This window comes from Diuraphis noxia, unplaced genomic scaffold (assembly GCF_037042655.1).
Source record: "Diuraphis noxia isolate RWA-SAM2 unplaced genomic scaffold, SU_Dnox_SAM2 contig0003, whole genome shotgun sequence".
Taxonomy (NCBI): domain Eukaryota; kingdom Metazoa; phylum Arthropoda; class Insecta; order Hemiptera; family Aphididae; genus Diuraphis; species Diuraphis noxia.
The window spans coordinates 25,758,481-25,780,677 of NW_028301713.1; the positions used below are offsets into that span (position 1 = coordinate 25,758,481).

General features: G+C 33.4%; 1 protein-coding gene across 1 annotated transcript; it reads left to right on the forward strand.

The window, feature by feature from the left end:
* The first annotated feature begins 2,312 nt into the window (after nucleotides 1-2,312).
* Nucleotides 2,313-21,151, forward strand: LOC107169766 (uncharacterized). Its single transcript, XM_015519605.2, has 3 exons — nucleotides 2,313-3,021; nucleotides 14,619-14,696; nucleotides 19,585-21,151. Exons 1-3 carry the CDS (start codon nucleotides 2,923-2,925, stop codon nucleotides 20,785-20,787), a joined length of 1,380 nt encoding a protein of 459 aa, XP_015375091.2. The 5' UTR covers nucleotides 2,313-2,922; the 3' UTR covers nucleotides 20,788-21,151.
* The last annotated feature ends 1,046 nt before the right edge of the window (nucleotides 21,152-22,197 follow it).

Sequence of the window (22,197 nt, forward strand, 5' to 3'; positions counted from 1 at the left end):
GTATTGCTGTGTGATTAAAATAGTAATGAAATTTTTGAAAATATCTATCACATTCACGAGCGGCTTTTATGCATAAACATTATTATTTTTTTTTTTATAATATGTAATATTACTATACTTTATTTTTTTATAATGCGAAATTAAGGTGTGCATTGTAAACTTCTTCACTTGGCATATATACATACGTTATATTATTTTATGGGTATTTCAATATTTGGTATAGGTATAGGTATTTCGATATTGCGATAAATCCTATACATATACACTTCCATAGTGATATATATTGTTCTAGATAGATGAGTTGGTTTTAAATGCAGGTATAGGTATATTATTTTGTCTGATACCTTTCATCCGTATTGAGCTATAATATAGTGGTACAATAATGTACAACAGAAATCGTAAAGTTATAGTTAATGATAGGCTTTTAACTTTTGAGTCGATAGTCCATTTCCGCCAAAACGAAAACGGTATGATTCCCGCGCGTTTCCGCCAAAATCGATTTTAGTGAAAAGATATCTCCGCCAATTATTATTTATAAACTATATTATGTACAAATGTTATAGAATATTCTTATCACATGAAAATATGCTTATTAAAATAAATTATAATACAAGTATAGGTCATGTTTTAAAAAATTCCATAATTTTTTTCCGAAAACGGTAATCGTACCTTTTTCGTTTTTGGAGGAAAAGGGCTATGGCGAAAACGGGTAACTCTTCTTAAATAACATAATAATATTTTATCAGTCACCAACCTCTTGACTAAAATTTAAATCTTATATCAGGAATAAGCTTACTGTATAGGTACTTTGCAATAATTTTATTTTTTGTGTAAGTCCAATAGTCTATTTGCGTAGGGTCTAAATTTAAAAAAAAGCGTTACGCTATTTCGAAAAAATTTTAAATTCAAACGCACTTAAAATTTTACCTATAACGACGCTTCGAGTTTCCTCTATAGATTTTTGAATGAAAACTTATGGAAAACTTAGTGTTATATTTTTAATCCTTAGTTATTAACAGAAAAAATTTTATAATTTTTAAACTTCAAAATTACTTGCAAATTTTCGCGTTTTCGACATATTTCGTAAAAATTTGAACTATAAACGCTTATAAAAAAAATTGTGACTAACGATTTTTAATTTTTTTTAGCTACAATAAGAACAACTTATAAGGAATCTTGTATTAAATTTTCAAGTTTTTTTGGTCGTCCAACATTTTTTTACCGACACTTCAAAAAAATCGAAAATTTCAGTGGTCTATAAATAACTCAAAAAAAGTCAAAACTTTTTGATAATTAAACTGTATATATATAACACTAACATAAACATTTGGTGAAAATTTCAAGTATTTACAGTGATTAGTTTTTGAATTACAACCATATAAAAAAATCGATTTGGTCGAAAACTGGTTTTGCGTAAAAATTCCCGTTTTCTGTCATTTTTTTTTTGTTTTTCTCGATTTTTTTGAAAACTGTTGGAAAATGTTTACTTTTAACCTCTATAATGCACCAAGGATTTTCAATTTTACATCGGAAACCACCCCCAAAGTTTGGGAACCAATTTCCTGTTTGCGGGCCAGATAAAGTTTTTCCATTGATTGCCATTTCGGTGACCTCTGTGTTACGATATTACACAAAGGTCAATTTTATGCGTGTCATTATATACTACAGTCGATTCTCAAGTATTTTAACTGTAATTAAAAAAAAAAAAACTTTTGTAATATCTAGCGCCGCGGCTGTATTTATACATAAATATTCGTTGAACATCATATAATTCGAATTCTGTCCGTTCCCCAAAACTTGGAATCACTGCGCAAATCAACAGCGTATGCGGGTAGGTTCCTATACTCTTTTACTCTTATAGATGATAGACCTCTGCAGGAGCTATTTTTCATAATGATTATTATTAAGTCGGATATTAAAATTCTATACTCGCCGCACACGCCCACGGTCGCATTGCACGCCAAACATAACATAGTCGGCGGGAGGTGAAGGAAGAAGAGGAGGAAGTTGAGGAGGAACGGCGTATATAATACGCGGTGCAGCAGTATATATAGGTATAATATTATTATGTCGGTGTTTAGGAAGTAGCTGCAGCGTGACGGTGGAAGGAGTGAGATCTGGGTGGGCAGCGTCTGGGGAGGTGGCACCACTGCGGAAAGAGCGAGGCGGAAGTACACGATGACCACGGGGCGAAGACGTCGCGGCACGCTAGATGGACGCGGGGGAGGGGTGGTGGTGAAGACGACACGGCGGCGCGCGCGAAGTAGGAGACGAAACCGGTCTGGTTCGGTTCTGGTTCCGTCTCGGACAGTCACACGTGCCCGGCGCGCTCAGTCCCATTATTACCGGCGATCCCGTCGTGGCCACAACGTACATCTACTGCCAACGACGACGACGCGATAGAACATCGTCGGACCCGTGAAGGTTTATCATTTTTAAAAACACAATTTTTTTCGTTTGGATTCGTTGTGATTACAGCAGTTACTAACAGCACACGCAATAATTATTATTTATCATGTATCCCGTGTTTGAGAGCCGCCACCACTGAGATCGAGAAATACCTTACCTAGTATACCTAACTATATATTTTATCATTTCATTCAAAAATAACTTGTCGACCGCCGCCAGTTTTCCCGATCAGCAGCATATATTGTATACTGACCTGTGTACACACGCGCGTTGTTGCCGTTCACCCGACCTATACAATATACAAATCGTTACTTCGCTGTTTATTGATATTGTTTTTGTATCGTCATCGTCGATATTAATTATAAATTATTCGGTTTCGCGACGTGCGATGGTCCGGTCGCGCGATCCACCGGCAATCGATTGCAGGTGACGACGACGACGACGGACGACCGTCTGCACACGATACTCGAACGTCGCTCGTCCAACGATGACGGCCGATGACGGACGTCGGACATGAACACTGGACCCGGTCAGGGCGCACATGGGCCATCGTCTCTGCCAAACTGGTGGCCCGCCGACCCTCGTCACACCACTTCATCGACCTCGGATGTCGTAAGTACACGTATAATCATCGTATGTACTCGATAACTGCTCGGTGAGCTGCGTAGTTATTTTAACGTCATTTTAAGGCGTCGCCGTCGTATAGGTGGTAGTTTTCTGACTTCTACGGTCCGGATTCGGACGGGGATCATCGGTCTTATACCTAGTTTGTGTCAATGTGTCATAAGTCATTAGTCTAGGGTTAGGATTTCAATGCCCTAAGAAATCTCGAAAAATTCCCATAAATAAAATGCAAAAAGACTAAAAAACTAAAAAACGCGTTTAAATTATTATAGCTTATACATTGGAAAAAATTTTTAAAACAATACTACGGTCTGCGGTAGTGTATTTTTTTCCGTTTTTTTATCATGTATTTATGGTTTAAAAAAATGTATAATATATATATAATTATAGATATATGTTGGCGATAAAATTTGAGTGTAAAATACTAGCTATAATAAAATTGTTATCGACAATAATTTGTGGTACTTTATAATTTATTATTCGTGCCATTGGCAGTTATAGTCGAAAGTCTTTTGTTAATCGCAACAATTTTCGTTCATTCTATAAACAAATTGTGAAAAGTTCTCTAAAAACTAAAAAAATGCACTAAAATTGTCAAAAAATGGCCTTAAATGCATTTATTGTTAATTTTATCAAAAAATGCAAAAAAATAATTACTTCAAACTAATCAGTATCACCCAAAACACATCTTATACTTATGGACCAACGTTTCAAAAAACCAGAAGAAAAGATGGCTTCGCATTAAAATCTCAACCCTATAGTTACTATCTATATTGGCTATATTATTATTCATTGCTGATGTTGGGGTGTTGATTTTATCAAGACGCTAAAACGCAATCGAAACGATTCTGAGCAATCGCTCGTAAGGCGCCGTAACTATACGGTGCAGCTGTGTAGGTAAGACATCGCTACACAATTATTTATAAGTCACCCGTGAAATATTAATTGAATTTATTTTTCGGTCCACACGTCGTATGATCGTGTAAAAAATTATATTTCGATCTGAATTCGATTTTATTTGGTGTTCAAAAGATATGACGTATTGATAAATTGAGTCTTATTCGCAGATATTTTGTCAACCGATCATTTGTGTAGATTATTATCGATAAAATATATATGAGCGATGATGGTCTTGGTCTGCGACTAGTTGTCATTGTGTCAAATTGGTTGCACTAAACATGGGGCAATGTACAAGATTTAATTTTTTGAAAGATAAACAGCGGTGTAGGCAATATTGTAAATTATAATAATCGTCTAAAACATTTGGACAAACAAATTAGACAACTAGATTTTGTTGCCCACACATTATCATATATAATATTTAGTTATACAAACTATATAATATTGTAAAATGTCGAGTAGAAACTATTTAGTGCATCGTATAATATATATTGTAGTAATATTATGAAATACATTAATTTGTGAGGTCGATAATATTAATTTTCATTAACGATTTGAATTATTGGCGATAAATATAAAGAAGAATGGGAAATAACAGAAAAATAAATCCAGAAAAGGCGAATTTACACACGGTATTGGTAATCGGCAAGCTTAAACGTCTTCGGCTTAAAGCCAATCGGGTTTGCACCGCGGAGGAAGAAGATAAACAGCGTTTCTTTTATAATATAATTCAATAGAGGCTGACAGAATGAATGAAATAATAACAACTGTATATAAAGAGAAAATGACGGGTTTCAAAGAACCCGAGGAACAGTGAAAAGTGGAAGAAAAAAAAAATGTCGCGAAGATGTAATACTTAAAAGTCGGACAAGTGGAATATACGGTAGACAAAAACACTTGTATTGCAAATGGGTAGTCGATCGTGGTTTGATAAACGTTTCTCGTTTATTTATTAGGTAGGTATTATATTTTTCTCTCTCGACCTGCACATGTGCGCACGAATAATTTATTCATAGCATATTAATATATAATATTTTCTGCAGAACTGAATGGCGCCGAGAATCTCGAGTTTTCATTTTTTTCTTCAAGTTGAAAATAGTTGATACTTACGCGTATAATAATTAATAAATTATCGTTTGACAAACTTCATTTGTCCGGAAGATGCATACATTATTTTAATTTTATTTAGTATTAGGTACATATTATAGTATCTATTACGTTTATTGTTCATCAACAAGTTTATTATAAATTTATTATAACACATTCAATTCAATCCGAGAGTTGTATATTAATTTTTCACTTTAAGCCTAATGGCCTAGGTTTCTGAGGGTATACAATATACAATTTAAAAAAAAAGTAGTAAAAATATATCATTATACCATTGCTGACATAGTTGTTTATTAATAATTATATTATTCATAGAGAAACAGGTATTTATTATGTAATTCCAAACATTCGATCACAGCAATAAATTGTTTTAATAAGCTTTTAATAACACAGACCACCAATTGTGAGCATCGGAGGGCATTAAACCATTTTCACACGTTTCGAACCGGAAATTGGATAGAATGTTAGCGCACAAATATCGAAAAATCTGCGTATAACTTATGAGTTTACACCATAAATTACAACGTCAAAAATTCAATCTAACCCACCATATTGCTGAAAACCTGAACATAGATACAACTAATATTTTAAAATTTCTAAGGGATACAGAACTTCATAAAAAGAATTTAATACAAATATAACCAAATAATATATACTTTAATACCTATAATGTATTACAATCAATTTCATATACAGTCCCTATTTATTTATTGTGTTATTGATATTACCTTAGTTATTAGTTATATCATTTAATGTTAAAATGATGTAATTTATTGTAGCCGATGGCCCTATAGTCGCTGAGGCATTAAAAAAAAAATTATATTGGTAGAAATGCGTAAAATTGTATTGCACGTAAATATATAAGATTCACGAAATCAAACACATTATTCATTACAATTTTAATTCATCAAACACATTTAAGATGAGTATAAAATCAAAAATATTTCGAAGTATACCTACTAATAAAAGTATTAAAAAACTTTTAGTTTTAAATTAAAAAACAATTATATATGTATATTATATAATATATTAAATATTATTTATTATAATATTTGCAAAAATAATTCATCAATTTTGTTAATGTTTGTTACACCCGTGTCGGGGTGTCAGTTTTAAAAAACGATCTATGCATTTGCATGTATGATGTCTAAAAGTGTGAAAACGATCTTATACAAAGTATTATATTCAAGTATATAAACATAACAAGCCCAATGGAATGATTATTAAATAACTAAATAATTAGAGGATATATTCGAATAATTTCTATTCGCATCATAAAATTTGTTAAAAATAGTATATTTAATGTTTGTGTAGATGCTAGATGCTATTGTATAATATAAATTATAATATTATGAATATGAATTTGTTTATATATTTTATCTTACCAATGGTATGAAGTAAATCTATACATTAATTCAACTATTGTAATGTTGTGTTTATTAATTACCGCGTGCGCGTCTAATAATTAAATAAATCAACAAAAATTAAAATTATTTGTATACAATATTTGAAATTGTTCATAATACTAAAATAGTTAATAGCATTAATTATAAATAAATATAAAAAAACTACGAAAAGTACGAAAAATACATAAACACTATATAAATCTTATTTCTTTTTGATATTTTTAACACTTTAATACTATTGTGTGTGTATAATAAATTATCGATGTAAATAACAATAATGATCCAACTCTAGTTTTAGTGTTTGTTTCTTTGAGTTTTAATACAAACAAAACAATTTTTTTTTTAAATTGTCAAGTTAATATATGATATTTAATAAAATATCAAACTATTTAAATATAATAATATGGTATTTTGTTTAAGCTCTTTCGTCTTACATTTAAACTTTTTATTTTTAAACTAGAAAATTGTGCAATCTGTAAAATAATGATTTACAAATTTTTAAACTCAAACCTTTAAGCGAATTTATCAAATATTTTCTATTCATATATCCTTCAATTTTATAGAAGCTAATGATAATATACAAATTCTTCATTAAGTACCATAAGTGCAGTTACATCACTTAGCTTTTGTTTATAATACACACAAAACATTATCATAACTCATTAAAACTCTTTTGATTCGTAAGCATACAATATTTGTGTAAAATATATTTTATTATGACTGCATTATGTCTTAAAAGATGTATAATACTCGTATGTATTTAATAATGCATACTGAACAGGGACATTTTTAAGCATTCTTATACTCATTTTTTTTTTTTTTTTTAATTAGAACTTCACAGTATAATTATTATAGCTTGACAATTATTTTAGTATTTTTTAGTATATCTATTAAGACTATGTTTTAAAATGTCTAATATTTTTTTACTCATTAAGTGTGTAAAAAAACTTACAAACAAACTTCTATTTTTCAAATGAGAACTCATTTTTTACTACAAATTGTTCAGCAGATGATTAAAATTCTAATGAATAGTATATGAGGTATTAAAATGTTTATACTAACGGTTATAATATTTAAAATGGTTTTATAAAAATATAAACTATAATATGTAATATGTAATATCACTATATCAGACATAGTATTTATTATACTTGGATAATTTTTAAAAATTATCTATTAATATAGATCACTAATGTGATAGATAAATGTAGTGATTACTAACTTTATCAGATATTTCAACCCTATGTATAATATTGACTCATTACCAAAGATATATCTTATCCTTAGTACACACAGCTATATAAATCAAAACTAGTCGCTTGAATTTTGATTCATCTGAATTTTAAATGATTAAAATTGAAAAATATGGGAACCCTTATGAATCAGTTGATTATATATATACATATCGAGTGATACAAAAATGTTGAGGATTTGAAAATAAGGCCTTAAGTGTAATTAAAAATTCTAAAAGTCAGGATTTAAAAAAAAAGTATAAAAATAAGGTGGGCACACTTAAAAAATCAGCCTGTATGTTAGATAGTTGTTGATGAAATTTAATAATTATTACCTCTAAATATAATATTAGTAATATGATTATCATACGTATCATACCTTTAAAATAAAACAATCATAATTCATATTTAATGACATAAAACAATTATTAAAAAAGACGAATCGGTCGAACCGAAACGAATTAAAAACGTGCGCGTATTTACAATTAATTTAAAACTTTTTATTTAATGGTTAAAAACTTGAGAAACCTTTTTGCCGTTTTTATATCTGCGGAATAAGAGACAATTAAAAATAAAATTAAAATCTATTTATCATATTCAAAGAAAAACTAGTCCTTTCGAAAGCTGCAGGGAGACATATTATAGGTAAGCAGTAGGTTACCATATACCTATACCTATAAATGTGCTTACCTCGTATATATATAAGTAATAAAAAACGTTTTAATACGATTATGATGTGCATACATATGTATATTATGCATACATCTACGGGAAAACAAATCGTAAGGCCGGCTGTATATTTCGGACGCTGTCAGAATTTCGTATCTCAAACGTCGACGGATTATGCGAAATGAGTTTTTTCTTTCCGACGGATTCACTTCCGCCGCACCAACGCCGTCGCCGCGTCATCGTCGAACGTCGTCGCCGGCCCGCGAAAACTGCAGTTCGCTATTAAGGACGAATCGTGGAAATAATAATTATTATCCGATGTCAGAAATCCATTAGTACGACTTCGGGTGAAAGTCTGATGACGTGAATCATAAACTCAAAAAAATATTGTGTGTGTGTGTGTGTCTATTTATTTATTTATTTATATATTATTTAATAACCGCGCATTTAAATCCGTGCGCGTGCGCGTGCCCTCTGTATAATACACCTTCGTATATATTATATACTTATATGTATAACGTATATATATATATATATATATAATAGTATTGTGTATTTGTGTTCACGTTTTGTGCAGCAATATAATATTATTATATTAATATAATAATAACCGACCGCATCCGTATTTGTTTAAAAAAAAAAAAAAAACAATTTCGTTTTATCTCTCTTTATTTATTTTTTTTTCGTGAAACTAATTATTATAATCGTATGCGCTCGGGCACAAAGAGAACCGCTGTCACTGCCGCCGATGAAAATGTCCGTCTGTAGTCGTCGCACGTCAAATTATACGCGAACGAAATCGTTACGATTTGTTTGAAACTCGTATAACTGTTTCGTATACTGCAAATGAACGATGACTACGAGAGACGATGACACGACGACGACGAGACGACGAAAACCAACCCGACCGTATTTCGCCATAAAATAATACGTCAGGCGAGTGATTTTTCGTCGGACGAGATTTCTTCTCCTACATTAATCCGTCAGCCGCAGGATTTTAACGTCTAAATTTCTATTAAAAATCAACAACGACGACGATACCTTCCATCATATAATATTATAATCTATCGCACAGAGTATTGTGCGTACGTAATAATATAGACGGGAACGTGGACGGATATTTAATAATAATGATGATAATAAATGAAGAAAAAAAAAATTGTACAATAATAATATTATAAGAAACGGGGCCAAAGTTCAACTCGGCATAAATAATAAAATAAGGACGTACGACGACGGCGACGACGAGCTGCGCCGTGTACCATCAGCTGCTATAATATACGTAGTAGTACCTACAAAATATGGTTAGGTACATGGTACATGACTATATACCTAATAATAATATAATATGCCTACCCGTATATATATTGGTTGGCCCGAAGATCCGACCGGAACACGACCGCCGCCGCGTATTATAATAGTAATATAATAATATAAAATCTCCCACCTCATCCACACAGCCTCAGACCGTCTATATCACGATGCGTACCTATATTATTACTATGGTATCGTAGTATACCTACAAATAGAGTCATAACAAGAGGGCTGCATTTACATAATCCAATAATGGATTTACAAATGGTCCGCGTACACTTACACTGGTACGGACACACGCACGCACGCACGCAAGCAAGCTTACTTATATGTAATAATAATAATAATAATAATATTATAATGCAGTGCATAAGAGAGCAGTGCAGACACACCGCGGCCGGCAACGACGACGGTATCAAAGACGAGTAGCTGATTATCATAATACAAGACGTATATACCTACGTCGACGTTGCTGTAAAGTATATTATATTATTATTACTATTATAGAGAAACCCGCCGCGCCGCCGCCGCCGGGCACAACACGAACGAGACAATATTAATATGATAATAGTATAACATCGCAAACAATAAAATGGTGACAACGATAATTTTTTTTTTTTTTTCCCGATCGGTTTGCCATAATATTACTGCACAGTAATAATAATAATAATAATGTAAAGGCAGGACAGCTGCGATATATATATATTTATACAATATCCGACCACCGCCGCGCGATAGCTGCAGGGATTCGCATAACGTTTGTTAGGTATTTATTACATCAGCTGACCTGATGCAGTTGCAGTTTGCAGTTGCAGTTGCAGTCGAGTCGATTGAAAGATATTGTGTCAATATTTTTTGCAGTAATATATTAATTTCTTCTAAACCGAAACTCGATTACCTATATTATATCTTTCGGATCGAAATCGTATAACTATAAATGAATAAAAAATAAAAATTCAGATGTGGCTTTTTCAGTACCCTAGGATAAGGAATTATTTTCTATTGCTTCAATCTTTTAATGTTAGAAATAGGTATTTTAAATTTATATTTATATTTTTTTTTCTTAAATTGCAATCAAACTGTTCATAATGCTAATCTGATCACTTTCTACGATACCAACATGTGTAGGTATGTGCTTAAAGGTAGTAGATATATGATTTTATAGGTGCTGTTGACCACCCACATATTATGTTATGTGAGTTTGATTAAAATGTTAGCGACGCTACAATTTTAAAAGTAGCTAGAGTACCTCTACTAATTTATTCCCAAGTCAAACACTGATACCTAGGTATTGGCTCTTTTGAACGCAAGTGTTATATGTAGCGCGTAGGTTGGATGTAGAAATAAGTTCGCTGAAAACGCTGACGATATCCTCTTAATCGTTTTCATCTTGATCGGTTTATGGTGCGATGTGGTGTATTGACTAGTGTATACACTAGGTATGAATATTTTTTTTTCGTTACAGAGGTCATAAAAATACATCAATCGTTTTAGACTATACTCTGCAAACGTTTTTTTTTTTTTGGTGGAGGGGGCAAAATTAATTTTAAAAATAAATAAAGATTTTTTTTATACATTTCATGCTTACATTTTATAAGTAACCAGCTATGTTTACTATAAATAGACGCTTTGGAAAACAATTTAAAATTCTAGCTAGGGGGTAAGTGCTCCATATTTCTATACCTCCGGAAACATGTAATGTAATCTCCTACAAAAGATAGTGTTAACTCCTGCAACATTAATACACAATATTATACAAAAGTACAAACTTAAAACACAAAAATTGATTGAAAAAAAAATATTTAATAAAGCAATAGTCATAATCATTTATGTTTATCTTTGTCACATAGTTTGACCTCATATACATTTATTTTTTGTGTATGCATAAATTCATATTTTATTAGTGTTTGTATTTTATATATTTATTATTTTCAAATTATGATCAATTTGAGCTTTTCAACTCCAAAAATGTCCATGTACAACAAGCGATGAAAGAAAACCAAAATAAATGCTAAAATTAGATAAGGAAAAAAAAGTCATATTGAACGAAAGGGCCAAAACCCTAGTAAGATTATAGGTAGACCTAACAGATAATTATATTTAAAACTAAACCATCATGTATATCATTGAACATTTTTTGAAAAAATCAACCAATCCATTAAAATTATATTTATTTGTATGTACCTATATGACATTTTTTTTTAAAACCGATGAAATCAAACGACTTATTGAAATAATGTATACCCTTGGCGCTTATTACGTCGTACGTTGAGTATAACAGGCATAACATATTAGACGAGCGCTTACGTCCCACAATTTTTGGCCCAAATGATATGTAATTTGTTGTTCTACCTTTATTGGCGCGTATAAACATATGTCATCAAACAGCCATCACACTGGGTCGCGGCTTACAGTCACAAGGCATCACCGGGATCCCAATCAGGTTATACTGCGATACACTGCAGTACTGCACATATACCTATTATTATGCTCATTCGAATGCACATGGGTATAAGTGGCTTAGAAGATTAATGACGTCAATAAAAAAAAAAAAATAAATAAAAAAAAGTACGCGCGCCAAGCCATCGGCGTTATTAGGCCCGTGAGTCGGTGCTTTTTTTTATTTTTATATACATACGGAGCTGAACGCGTATGTACACGCACATGTGTACGGTATATATGTATATATATATATATGAGAATTTAATATATTTAGTGTTATGGGATGTTTACATCATATTATATATTATACTCGCGCGAGACTATTTACACATACAATGGACCAGTAGACGTCTTGACCGCACCGGGTTGGCATAGGTTAACTCTCTAATAAAATAAAATAAAAAACAAAGTAATATGTCAAGGGTCAATGCGATCAAAATCTTCATACGACACCTTCCTATACGTACTCTGGCTAGCCTTGTATATATATATATATAATTCTATTGCACAAATATATCTATACATATAATATATATATATATATATATATATATATATATATTTGTGCAATAGAATTTCGACGATATTGTTAGACTGTTATTGTATTTTTAATGAACTGTATGTATATATATGTATACTATATTGTTGTATAGGAATATATAATAATAATGATATAAAATAAAGGTAGGTTTTATGTGTTTACGATAGCTATGGTGAATCGAAAGTCGCCGTCGAACGGGCAAAGGAGTGGTTGGTTTCGATATACCGCTGCAGCAGATCATCATGTCCAAATCCAATAAATTACATAAATATGTGTGTGTGTGTGTGTGTGTGTGTGTGTGTGTGTGTGTGTGTGTGTGTGTGTGTGTGTGTGTGTGTGTGTGTGTGTGTGTGTGTGTGTGTGTGTGTGTGTGTGTGTGTGTGTGTGTGTGTGTGTGTGTGTGTGTGTGTGTGTGTGTGTGTGTGTGTGTGTGTGTGTGTGTGTGTATGTGTGATACGCGTATAATAAAAATATGTATGTATATTTATGTTTAATGATAATAACTATAATCGGCAGATTCACCTCACGCTTTATCAATGATGCCCATCGAAACCGGCATTATTTTATTATATAGGTGTGTGTGTAACTTGAACCATAACCGTTGAAGATATATAAATACGGTAGTTATATTATCTCCGGAGATTTTCATCTGCTTCGCGACAATAATAACCTTGCGAAGGAGCAGAGGGGGGCGCTGTTGACGCAGGGTGAAAGGTCGTAGACGGGGACGGGTGGTGGCGTATCAAACTTTCAGATAGATCCATGTCATTTTTATCTTATTTTTATTCGTTATGCAAATCATTGGGATTTCAGCCGTTGGGCGGGTACCTAGTAGAATTACCGGGCGGGTATAATAATAATTTAATTTAAAAAGGAAGAAGATCGATATAACATAGTACATAATATTATAAATAGTTGGCTTAAACAAACGACGACGACAACGTATATTATAATATTAAACGTAGGCCATTAAAGTTTGCGAACGGTCTTGTTTAGTTTTTAATCGAGTTTTCGAACGATGCGGGTTATAATAATAATAATAATAATTATTATTATTATTATTATTTTCGTCGTGATGATAAAAAATAAAGTCTCGCGCGGATGAGTTTCTGTATAATATATAAAGGTATATAGGTATAACAGCGCAGTTTAGCGTCATAAATAATGGTATATATTATAATGTTATTATACCTATATATAGGAGCTGCAGGTACCTATAGTACGTACCTACAACCCATACGAAAACTGACTTGGATATTATAATATTATATTTTTAAGGATGCGGAGATTCTATAATTTCGCAATTGAAAAACACATTAATATCGTATGCAAATCGCATCGTTCGAGAATTTTTTTTTTGTCAATAAAATACGAATAAAACGCGTCTCGATAGTACTCGCCGCCGTGTACGAATGCGTGTATCTACATAATAATATTACTTATGGAGGTAAGCGTATCGCGTTTTTGATCTCTCATCCTCATTTTCTTCGGGTTTTGTTTTTTTTTCGAACTATATATTATAGAAACACAACTGCAGCACCGTAGGTAATATAATACAATAATGAAAACAAACGATCGCATAGCGTAATATTTCTTATAAATATATGCATATGTGTACGTAACCTACTCTGATGCAGCGACATCATATTATATTATATAAAGTAATAATAATATATAGGTAACAATATGTAAGCGTTGACATCTGCACTGCCACCGCCGCAGAACGCAGAAATTATAATAAAATATTATAATTATTATCATCATCGTTATAATATTATTATAAAGGTATAAGTATACTATAAGTATACCGTATACGAATGTGACGCACTTATGGATACTAATACTGTTACATCCGCTGCACAGTAATAACAATGTGAATTTTAATTTAATATCGTCGCCGGCGTATGTACCTACACACATTCTTCAATCGAATTTATCATCGTATGATAATAATAATAATAATTATGTTTGCAGATGAGTCAGCTATGTCGTGTGTGCGGAGAACCAGCCGCCGGTTTTCATTTCGGAGCATTTACCTGTGAAGGATGCAAGGTAATATATTTTTATTATTGTTATCATAGTATATCGTACAGAAATAATTATGATTTATGCACTATTATGCGTTATTTTAGTGTGTAGTATAGCTGCGTTTCAAAGTAAAATGACACATATAAGCTTTTTACCATGAGAATTTAAAACAATTTTAAACCCCTCCGCCCCCCCCCCAAAAAAAAAATATTGATAATACGCCACTGTACATATGTGTCTACTGTATATATAGGTATTAGGTATATAGGCTGCCGTAATGACGAACAACCGACGACGTTACCACGGCCGCCGTCCGTTCTGCGTGCGATACAATAATATTATTATATTAATATGATTATGGTACAATCATAATAATATGTTATAATGCGTATATGCGTATTATCGTGATGCGCGTGAATCAATCGGGCTGGAAATAAAAATCCATTTTGCCGCGATGACCAAAACCGTGTAATTATTATCAATAATTATATACGTGGTAATAATATTATTAGATAGGTCATCCGGCATCAATGAGCTACATTATATCATCCGAATTTCCGATGGAAATACACAGTTTCGTGTGAGTCAAACGGGCGCATGTAAATTCCACCGATTGCTACCTTTTTAGACATTTTTCGTGCAAATTCCACCGCGGTACATTTATTTTAATTGAAAAAAAAAAATGTTAACTCCACCGGTACGTTTTTTTTTTTTTTTACCTGAAATAAAACTATCCAAATCCAATCTGATTAACTAAGATTACATAATTTATGTGGGTGCAGATTTATTATAATATATTTATTGTATTTAGACACAATTATTACTAAAACAAAAAATATCATAAATAATCAAATAGAAAAAATAGAAAAATCTAATATAATTGTTAATAATAATTAACATTACGTAGGTAATAATATGTACCTACATAATTTATGTATAGATTTATTATACTTATTTTATTTAGATACTTATATCTTTTTTTAACCCAATATTAAGAAGAAAATATAATAATCAATAGTGATCACTAGTTAGTATCAAAGTATTTAGTATTATTATGAGTAGGTATATGATATTATCTGCGCCATCTGCGGTCGTTAAGATGAAAAGTCAGTCGAAAATCGATGTGTATAGCTATACTAAAAATAGTTGTAATCTGTGGATTTTACGTGTTTTCAGGTTAAAAAAATGTATTGGTGAAATTTACATGTTATAAATCCAACCCTAAAATCGACTAGCTATAAATCGGTAGAATTTACAATCACCTAGTCAAACGAATCACGCTTGAAGAGAATCGACAATATAGTATAATCTAAATCTATACTTGGATTTAAATATAAACATAAAGCGTAATAATATTATGTGCAACATATTATATTGATATTTTTGATCCAACATCGCTATAGTTTTTGATCGCATACGATATTTATATATAAGTGCGGGGTGATCCATTTACTGCAGAAACTACAAACGTTTCTTTTACATAATTCTAACAAGTCATCATTATACTGTTTAGTATTTTTTATATTATTTTTTTCTTCTAAGGTTTATACGCTTTTGAACGTTTAATTTTTAATTTTATATCGCCAAGTAGAATATTATTCGAAAATAATATATAAAAGTATAAATATTTGGAGTTTAAATTAGTGGAGTAGTAGACAAAGATTTTCCGTGTATACCGCAGTAGCTCATTTGAAATAACGAGTGACTCAAGTTAAATGAATCACCCGGTATATCAGCTGTATATATCTGTATAAGCATACCAATATTTTAGTTGAAAAATAATACCAACAAGTTTGAATTATAAAGAAAAATGCGAGTTTTAGAATCGTCCAAAACGGGGCTTGTGTATATAATCTTCGTTTTGTCCTATATAGACTATGGCTAGAGTAAAATAGTTCGCTGTTTTCTGATAACTACTCCACTGGAGTTTACGATATTAAGATTCCTTCGTTTCTTGTTCAAGATGTCGAAAAATAAAATAAAACGCAGCAATAATTATTAACAGCAGCAGCTATCGTCACGGGACAGCCGGTCAACCATCACAGCGGCGGTCGCTGCCACATAAACTGCACCGTTGCTTGGTCGTAGAAACTACAGAAATATAATAGCCAATAACGTTACGACCGCAACGCTTTTAGGTTAACCTATGCAATACTAATAGTGGTATTATTATAACTTCAGTGCGGCTGTATGTGGCACGTATGACAAAATTTTTACACGCACGTGTAGAGTCGTAAAAAAAATTGCGTACCGACCGTTTAATTAAAAAGAAAATTTCGTACCGAATGCATCGTCGTCCGGCCGACTTGCAAAATATAACGCGCGCGACACACTTTATTATAATATCGGCTCGATAGAACTAATCGAAATCCCATCGCCGTCATATAGCACGCACAATATTTAATATTATATTATTATATCCGTCGTGTGTGTGTGTGTGTGTGTGTGCACGTATCTGCCTATATTTAATGTTACGTTAGATATTATTATAAATTATGATGATGATATATCCGTCATGGCAAACTATTAAAACGACACGTCGTCGTTCACGGTTGTTGTTGTTGTTGTTGTTTTTTTTTTTTTTTAATTCGAAATCGAAGAAGAAGAGGAAAAAGCGCATTCGAACATTACGAGCCTATTCGAACGTTCCACGTAAATAATAATAATAATATTAACGTCGAACGTTATAATATTACGCGTAGGGAATAATATTGCACAATCCGCGAACAATTAATAACGCGCGATACGAACGAGGCACGGCGCGAAATGTTTAACGATCGTAGATTATAATAATAATATGAGATTCACTCGTTCGACAACGTCTAATTTATGGTTATTTCTCTCTCTCTCTCTCTCTCTCTACGAAAGTCCGAACAAGCAATAATAATTTAATATCGCATCGATGCGTCCAAAGAATCTTAAAAGACACTTATACACGATTTATTCGATCGTTGCGCAATCACAATAATATTACTAAAAGTGATTGGTACCTGCAGTATCCTTGTAGGTATATACCACTCGCGTTACACCACAATTACATATTATAATATATTGCAGTATATTAAGGGCCCCCCACAAGGAGAGGGGTGGGGTTGTTGGAAACATCATCAATAACAGATAGACATCAAATTTGTGTGTAATATGTGTGTGTGTGTGTAACTGTGTAAGCGATCCCAGTGAAATCTATCAAATACGTGCGGCTCTGAAATCTGGTTCATATAAGTAATCTTATGGAAGAGGACGCCAAATTTTAGAAATTTTCTTTTTGACGAGTGGCCCACACTGGGATTTGTCGACTAACGGAAAACGAATGTATTACTTTTATTTTATAAAATATTATAATGTCGTTGCCCCGTAACTCGGGTTACGCAGAAAATAAAATTGTCATCACGATCGGATGTCATCGTAGACTTGTAATATTGATTGTATTCGATCAAAACAACCGCCGTGTCCAAAATCTGTGCAGTTTACATTTAACTACGGAGTTCAATGGGTGGGGGGGGGCAATTCATCCACGTGTATTTAATTAATTGTCGCGGTCAATGGCACACAGGGTGCAGTTATAGCATAATAATATGATATTATATTGGTAAGAACGACAGGCCGCCGGTGCAAGATCGCACTGGACGTTGAAAATAACATGATTAATGATTGTCCGGTTCGGTCGTTGTTTATTCGTTTCTCAGTAAAAATGATAAAAGTTTCCCATGATGACGTCGTCGTCGGTGGAAAATGATTTATAATTTATATCAGTTCAAGATAAACTGCGGCGTTATAAAGTGCAATAACTGCAACAATGCACGCGTATACAAAAACGTTTCTATCGTTATCGGTGGGAACGGTTCGATATTCGTCATCATCATCACCATCACCATCGAGACCGTACCAGATATGTTTCATAATGATCTAAAAGTTATAACCGAGATGAGTTTTGACAATATAATATATTACATATACATACATATGTATGCATACTGCATAGTACTATATACTACCAAACATTGCTTACCATCATTTTTCACTTTAACTTTGATCTGATTCTAATTCTAATTTTCTTTTTAAATGTCGATGTTGGTACTTAATTCAAAATTCGAATTAATGCCACGGCTTAAGTTACTAAAATGTGTAATGTTCTAAAATAGTCCTTAAAAATGGTTTTGTAAAAATATAAAATAATAGTACCTACTAATGTCGATAGATTAGTATATTAATATTGATGATTAACATTTTCAAATTACCATAGCCCCCACATATCTAAGAAGTCCATTACCATGAAACTTTTATCCTTAAACACGATGTTACAGAAACTAAAAACTATATTCAAATGAATTTTAATTTTGATAGTCAAATTTTTCAAAAAACAAAAAATCCCACTGAATAATTTACATTTTAAAAAGGGAATTTCAGAAGTTTTTCATTTTCACATGATATACTATCACTTATCAGTGAATAAAGTATAATAACGTAAGCACAATTTTCAAATCCCCTGAAATAATATTTTTGAATTTCGGCAAAATTACTGAAATCATTATTTTTCGTGTGAATATTTATGTACTCGTCCAAATTTCAAATGTTCAATTTTAAAAACTGTGTTTATGAATTTGTATGAACTACTTTATGATGAAACATTGTATTAATAGTAGTCAATTTTTAGATATACAAATTGAACATTTTATAAGATATATTTAACTACAAAATAATTTGCATAATATGTTCGTATAATTTTGTCGACATTTGTTGTTTATGATCTCGTGACAGACAATATAATATACATTTCAAAAGTAAACAATAATTGCAAATAAAAATATATTTTTTCGAGTACATTAATAATAAATTACAGACAGACCAACAATCAACTTTATAAATAATATTATTCTATACCTACCTATAAATTACACGTTTACTGTTTCAGTCGTTTTTCGGTCGGACCTACAACAACCTGAGCTCGATATCGGAGTGCAAGAACAACGGCGAATGCGTGATCAACAAGAAGAACAGGACGTCGTGCAAGGCGTGCCGGCTGCGCAAGTGTCTGGTGGTGGGCATGTCCAAGAGCGGATCTCGGTACGGCCGACGGTCCAACTGGTTCAAGATCCATTGTCTGCTTCAGGAACAGCAGCAGCAACACCACCACCAGCATCACCACCACCACAACAACAACAGCAACAACAACAACCAGCGCCATCAGCAACAGCAACAGCTCCCGCACCACCATCAGCAGCAGCAACAACTCCCGCATCAGCAACAACCACACCGGCCGTCCGCGGGCCTGCATTTCCAGCAACAGTCGGCAACGGGCTGCAGAGTGTCGTTGGACCAGAGCCGGACGCCAACGCTTTGGGCGGACGTCAAACACCACCTGCGCCTGGACGCGGACAACAACAATTCTGTGGCAGGTGACCTGAACAAAGACGGCCGGCTGTCCGTGTCTGCTGCCGCTGCCGCAGCGGCCGTCGTGCAGGCTGTCCGACCGGAGCTGATGCGGTGGCACTCTCCGTTCTTCTCGGCGTTCCCGTTCCCGCCTCCCGCGCCGTTCTTCCTGCAGGCCCTGCAGCAGCAGCAAAACCAGCAATTGCAGCAGTCACCGCAGCTGTTGACACCGCCGCCGCAACCACGCGATCACCGGTCACCGCGAAGTCCGTCATACCGGTCGTCGACCGCTGACGACGACAGCGGTGCGGGTGACCGCGACGAAGACGACGACGACGACGGGCCGCCGTCTTCCAAACGCGTCGCCGTCCACCGTGACCAGCCGCCGGTCCAGGAGTCGCCGATGGACCTGTCGGTGACCGCGGCCGCGTCCACGCCGTCCCGGCCACCCTCGCTCGGTTCTCCGTCACTCCTCCCGTACGTCGGTGGACGATCGCCCGGCCACAGTTCGGAAGACCGGTCGCGTCGCAGACGCCGGCGGCCGTGCAGACGGAGACGGCATCTGCGGGTAGACTTTTCCGCCGCTGACCGGACGTCTGGTTCGGACGACGACGATGACGACGACGACGACGACGACAGCGCGGCCGGAAGCGACTCGGTGGCATTATCCGACTCGATAGGATCGGCCGATGGCAGCCGGCCGGAGAAAAATGCGCCTCTGGACTTGACCTGCAATCGGCCGTAGACGAAATTTTATCTATATTATTATTATTATCATTATTATATAACGCGATAAGTTTCTAGGTGTTTTTTCCGTTCTGTTTTCTTTCTCTCTCTCTTTCTCACTCACTCACTCAACATCTCTTTATTTCTTAAGATGATGCGACGCTCACTCTGTATTATACGATAACGTAAAAATTTTCGTCTGCAAAAACCGTGCCGCGGGTATGTTAAAATATAATCATTATCATTATATACTATTATTATCATAATTATTATTTATATATATTGTATAGAATATTATTTAGTGTTATACTATACAGCGTGATCAATTCACTGTTCAATTGTATATAAACAAATTGTAATAAACAACGCGTGTGTAATGTGTGTGTTCGAATTATATATACATATATATATACGCATAGGCTAATTTGACAATACATTATTGTTCGTTTCTACATAATATTGTATTTCCGATCCTATATATTTCAGGGATGGAGAACCTGATATGGTTCGTGTGCCGCAGATGGTAAAATTTTAGCCGCACGAGAAAAAATATTTTTTTTGAAAGTATCTTTTTATCGACCTTAGGGAGAGTGTAAAGCGGAAATATCTCACTTTACAGCTGTCTTACTGTCCAGATCAGATTGAAGTATACACACTGGATGTTAGTGGGTTATTTATTTGTTTACTTATTTATCAGTATGCGGCTAACAATTTTTGACTCGTATAACGCAATTGTTTTTTAATAAAAACAAACAAAAAATAAAAATAATTGCAACGTGTGCTTACTTATAACTATCAAACATTTAACATGCGTACCGTAAATCAGTGATTTAACCTGGTTAAGTTATTATGACAAAAAAAAAATAAAAATGAAAATCAGTTGTTGAGTAAAGAACCTGAAATGAACATCCTGTTGATCGGTGCGAATAGACTATAACAATTCGTTTATAGGTGAGTTACTCCCATGTTGTTCTATTTATGAAAAAGTGACGTGACAAAATACAGTATATTGTGCTAGGGCGGGACGTGCGGCATCTTGGGGGTAAATTTATTGTAGTCTTCGCCGACGGTTCATGCCCAAACATCGACCATGAAATTGCTCATTTTCCACTTATTGTCACACACTATACTATATTATTTTGTTGCTTTATCTTGAGTGGTTGCATTAAAAGAAAAAAAAAATTGAAAAAATTCTAAGATCTCAACATTCGTGTTTCATAAATGTTTATTTTCCACAGCATATACATATCAATATATTCGATAAATTACGGAGAAATAATAGTATATAATATATTATTGATGGACGAAGATAATAATATTATATTCTCTACTTGCGTTTGAATAAAACGTTTATAACTACCAGAACACGAACCAGCAGAATAACTTGAATAACTTTTATATAAACTCATATATTCTTATTTCTTAGTTA

Excerpts from the sequence above, each read along its gene's own strand:
- LOC107169766 (XM_015519605.2), top strand. The coding sequence starts at position 2,923 with ATGAACACTGGACCCGGTCAGGGCGCACATGGGCCATCGTCTCTGCCA. Across the intron at positions 3,022-14,618 it reads CTTCATCGACCTCGGATGTC|ATGAGTCAGCTATGTCGTGT; the intron begins GTAAGTACACGT and ends TTATGTTTGCAG. Across the intron at positions 14,697-19,584 it reads TTACCTGTGAAGGATGCAAG|TCGTTTTTCGGTCGGACCTA; the intron begins GTAATATATTTT and ends TTACTGTTTCAG.